Source organism: Sinocyclocheilus grahami, unplaced genomic scaffold, assembly GCF_001515645.1.
Source record: "Sinocyclocheilus grahami isolate Dianchi unplaced genomic scaffold, SAMN03320097.WGS_v1.1 scaffold2279.1, whole genome shotgun sequence".
Lineage (NCBI taxonomy): Eukaryota > Metazoa > Chordata > Actinopteri > Cypriniformes > Cyprinidae > Sinocyclocheilus > Sinocyclocheilus grahami.
Genome location: NW_015507458.1, coordinates 49,852 through 55,142, shown reverse-complemented (window position 1 = coordinate 55,142; position 5,291 = coordinate 49,852). Strand labels below are relative to the sequence as shown.

Sequence of the window (5,291 nt, the reverse complement as noted above, 5' to 3'; positions counted from 1 at the left end):
CATGGATATTAAAATCACCAACAATTAAAACTTTATCTGCAGCAAGCACTAACTCGGATATAAAATCAGCACATTCTTTAATAAAGTTTGTATGGTGCCCTGGTGGCCTGTATACAGTAGCCAGTACAAACGACACAGCGGATTTATCATTAACTGATCAGGTTTCTCAGCAGGTGCGTCACTGAGCGGGGAGAACCTGTTTAATGTTTTGATCGGAATGGAAGAGCGGTGTTTTGACCCGCGACTATGCCACCTCACAGTCACCCAGTTGCCCTGCTGTGGAGGCTCTGTTACCGGAACCGAACAATGTACAGGACTCCCTGAGCTAGTCGCATCCAAAGCCGTATCTAGAGCCCTCACATTCTTACTGTCCTCAATTACAGTTTGGATGCATGTCTCTAATTCTGAAATCTTCTCTGTCAGCCTAACTATTTCCCTGCATTTATCACATGTGAATCCCTCATCGCCGACAGAGAAAGCTAAACTATACATGTAGCAAGCGGTGCAAACAACAATAGCAGGAGAAAAAGCCATTACTCACCGTGATTGATGAATGATTCTTACTTACCACAAAAAAAACGGAGCGATGGAAAAAAAGGAAGAAAAAAAACAATAGGCACGAATGGAAACGCTAATGACAAGCTAACAAATGCTAACGCGCTGAAGATGCGCTGCACTCGTTGTTTTAGAATAAAAGCGAACGATCAAATGAATCAGATTAGGCTGATAGATAATATCAGAATGGTGGGAATTAAGTTATATTTATCACTTTAAACAACAGAGAGTAATAGAGATTTTACAGAGAAACAAAGCTACACGAAGCTACAATCACAAACCAGCAGCACTGCAAACAGGAAGCAGGAATAACACTGTCCAACAGCGACACCAACAGCAGGTCAGGAATCTATTAATGATAATAATCATAATCATTGATTGAGGATCATATGATAAGTGTTCATGTCTAAAAGCCTGAGCTGATCCATTTTTCTCTTTTTTTTTTCAATATCAAAGCATTACGGAGGCATTTGTTTAGTGGGATTTCTTTTTTTTTTCAGTAATAGTTGAAGGTCAGTCAATAAACTTTATATGCAGAAAGTGTAAGCTCGTCTGCTACTTCCAGGTTTTGATTCAGCAATGCATGAACGTTTGCTCTGAAACAACATTGCGATTGCTTAAAAATAAATTCAGTTCAGTAATAGTTGAAGGTTAGTCAATAAACTTCATTTATATAAGTTCATTCATCATGAGTTATAAGCAGAAAGTGTAAGCTCATCTGCTACTCTGAGGTTTTAATTCAGCAATGCATGAACATTTTCTCTGAAACAACATTGCAATTTCTTAAAAACAAATAATTTTGGAATTAATAAAAGTGTCAAGAGGCCAACTAAAGCAAACTTTGACCACAATTATGGTGACATTGCGTGTATGTGTTTTTTTTTTTTCTTTTTCAGTTGATTTCATCTAAGGCTGTGGCTGAAGTCAGTTGTAGTTCTTGTGTTTCTCTTTTCTTCAATGATGTTGATTGTTAACAGCAGCTGTTCATCACTAATGCTCAATCATCATTTAATTAGTCACTTAATTATCGCATTAAGTTTAACTCTTTGAGGACTTGGGATATGACTTGAAGACTTGCTTGTGACTTGAAAGCCCCACCTCTGTGTTCTACTGAACACAAAGGAGGATATTTGGAATAATGTTAATATACAAACTATTCTTGGATCCCATTCACTTCCATAGTATTATTTCTTACTACTATGGAAGTGAATGGAACCCAAGATTTGCTTGGTTACAAACATTCTTCGAAATATCTTCCTTTGTGTTCAGCAGCAAAAAGAAATGAACGCAGGTTTGGAACAACTCAAGTGTAAGTAAATGACAGACTTTTAGCTAGCCCTCTATGCGCTTTTTTGCAACTGTTTTCTACTGTTATCAACGTCAGCTTACCAATAAATATCATTCATGCCCAATAGGAGTGTCATCGATAAAGAAATAGTTAAAAAAATGTCTTAGACATTATGATGTTGTAGCACGTGACTTAACAAGAAGCTGTAACATACCTGTTTGTGGATATATCCTGATGAGACGTCGCCTCAGAGTCTTCACTGGAGCATCGTTTCTCAGGGAATGGATGATTTTCCGTCGGTCTGCCATCAACGAATTGGAATTGGAACGAACGGAAATTTCGGTGGTTTCTCTAAGTTGAAGGCTTTTAAACAAAGCCGACGAGCTTCTTCTCCCTCCGGAGGGGCGTGCAAATCATAGGGTGCCCCACATCCACATTCAGCTCTGGTGCATGGATTATGGTCAAAACAAATGTCTTGCAGGATTTTTTTACGCTTGAACCAGCTATTATGACACCCCCTAACTACACAAAGTACGCCAGTCTTTCTGTGGTCCATATTAAAAGTAAACTAGCCTGTAAAATCTACACAGTGACCACAAAACTACGGAATCACAATACAACTACTATTAGCGGAAGTGCTTTACCGGAAATCTAATACATTATAGTTTGAAAATGGCGGGGCCCGCGCTTACGTGAAAAATAAGGTGGATAGTAGTAGCTGAATAAACAGAAGATTTAACTGCTTTCATTGATTCAACGTGACTAATAAACACAGGACCACGACAATATATTATTTATCTTAGTTATTATTGTAATTATTATAATTTTTATTATAATAAAGTATATAATAATGCAATGCTAATCGACATAGCCTTTATCCCCGCTTAGAATACTATGAAATTTGTTGCGTGCCTTATTCTGTGTAAGAAGCCACCCCAGTCAACACGTGAGATCATGTGATGATCACAGTGACATTACACAATTCTCATACAGTGATGCTCTCAGTTTGAGAGTATGTGAGCTCATTGTGAATTCAAAATGTTGAGCAGGTTGAGAGGAGACAGTTCAAATATCGGTCACTGAGGAGGCTTTCTATATCCTGTTTCTCAACACTATCACAGTGCTCTCACATAGTGAGCTCACGGTGACATCACTCTGAGATCACATAATCTCACAGAAGGATTTATTTCAAACACTCGTCTGATGTTATGAAGTGAGTGTGGCGTAAAAACATGTTATTAAATGTGGTATTTTCACATGCTTTCAGATGAAGCAGAATTTACTACACAGAGCCATAGTTCACTAAGAAGCTACGCAAACAGCTGTCATTATCGCGAACGATTTCTTCAATTTCATAATCGCGAGATTGTATCGTCTGCATTTTTTTTGCGCAGTTCGTCAGAGAACTACGGCTCTGTGTAGTAAATGCTGCTCCATCTGAAATCACGTGATGGAGATTTACTACTGATCACAGAACCGGCTTTACTAACGAGATGCGCATGACAATCACATTTGATTAATCGTCCAGCCCTAGACTGACTGTTGATGTGTGTGTGTGTGTGTGAGTAGGTTGTCAGGCTGTATGGTGACAGAGGAAGGCTGTGGTTATTTGTCTTCAGCTCTGAGTTCAAACCCCTCACACCTGAGAGAGCTGGATCTGAGCTACAATCACCCAGGACCATCAGGAGTCCAGCTGCTCAAACACAAACAGGAGGATCCAAACTATGAACTGCAGATACTCAAGTATGTTTAGCAGTAATGTCTCATATGTGTGTCTGAATGTGATTTGGGTTACCTAAGAGTGATTTTTTGCTGTTTGCCTTTGACAAGGGAGCCTTGTTAAAGGCAAGGGAGTAACAAGCATGAAGCAAGGCAGAGACAAGGATATAGGTCCAGGATGATTAAATAAACAAAACAAACATGAACCAAGGAATATGCAGGGCAGGAACACAAACATCTACATCTAACTACTGACAGACCAGCACAGTAAACACAGGGCCTAACATACCCAGGATAACTAACTAGATCAACAAGACAAATGTGAAAACAGTGAGGCACTAATGAGGGAAACCAAAAGAACTACAAAAGACTACAAAACTAGACAAAGGAAGCAGAACCCAAATCAAAAAACAGAGACAGGCAGAATATGTTTACTATATTTCATGAACTCTGTGTACAGTGTGTGTGTTGATCAATGTTCATAAAATTAAATTTGATCAAAAGCCTAAATTTAATTTGTTCATCATGTTAATCAAGACTTTGATTAAACTGCTTGAATCATATGTATTACTTTTACAATGCCTTTATGTCATTTTTGGATCTTGAAAACCTGCATAGACTTTCAGTGGAAGTAGAGAAATGCCTCATGTTTCATAAAAAATATCTTCATTTGTGTTTGGAAGATAAATCTGATGGATCTGATGCATTTGGGATAATATGAGGGAGAGTAAATGATGAGAGAAAAGCAACAAAACTATCATTTTATTTACAGTTTTAACAATCTTCCCTCATATCAAATATTTTTTGTTTGTGTGTTATTTTTGTCTCTGTATAGTTTGGACCATGGAGGACATTTCAGAATCACACCAGGACTGAGCAAATGTAAGTTCTCTCTCTCTCTCTCTCTCTCTCTCTCTCTCTCTCTCTCACAAACACACACACACACACTCATGTTGCTTTTCCATGTTTTATGGATTCATTCCATCGGCGTAATGGTTTTTATTCCGTTCAAACTGTATTTTTTATCCCCTTACCCTAACTCTACCACTCACACAACACTTTCTGCTATTTTAGATTTTCAAAAAAAACTTTGGTCCTCATGGGTACCAAAAAATGTCCACACAAGATCAAAATGTACTGGTATTAATATCCTTGTGGGGACACTTTGTCCCAATAACATAGGGAATACCTGGACACACACACTCTGTGCATATTTAATGATGTCATAGATGATGTAATATCTCTTCTTGTGTTCAGACGCCTGTGATCTCACACTGGATCCAAACACAGCACACACTCAACTCATCCTGTCTGAAGGGAACAAAAAAGCAACATGTGTAAAAGATCATCAGCCGTATCCTGATCATCCAGACAGATTTGAGAACCAGGAGCTGGTTATGTGCAGAGAGAGTCTGACTGGACGCTGTTACTGGGAGGTTAAATGGAGTAACTCAGGTCATGTAGCAGTGGCATATAAAGGAATCGACAGAAAAAGTGGGATTGACTGTTGGTTTGGTCTCAATGAAAAGTCCTGGAGTATGTATTGTTCCGATACGACTTATACTGTCTGGTACAATAATAACAACACAGATGTATTTGGCCCTTCAGCCCGCTCTAATAGAGTAGGAGTGTATGTGGATGTGTCGGCCGGCACTCTGTCTTTCTACAGCGTCTCTGACACACACACACTCACACACATATACACATTCAACACCACATTCACTGAACC

General features: G+C 38.7%; 1 protein-coding gene across 1 annotated transcript in view; it reads left to right on the top strand.

The window, feature by feature from the left end:
• The window catches only part of LOC107574587 (stonustoxin subunit beta-like), a 13,371-nt gene that overhangs the window by 2,380 nt on the left and 5,700 nt on the right, over positions 1-5,291 (top strand). The window contains exons 2-4 of the mRNA XM_016261033.1: positions 3,517-3,586; positions 4,398-4,444; positions 4,820-5,291. Of these exons, the coding sequence (XP_016116519.1) occupies positions 3,517-3,586; positions 4,398-4,444; positions 4,820-5,291 (589 nt within the window). The remainder of the gene's footprint in view (positions 1-3,516; positions 3,587-4,397; positions 4,445-4,819) is intronic.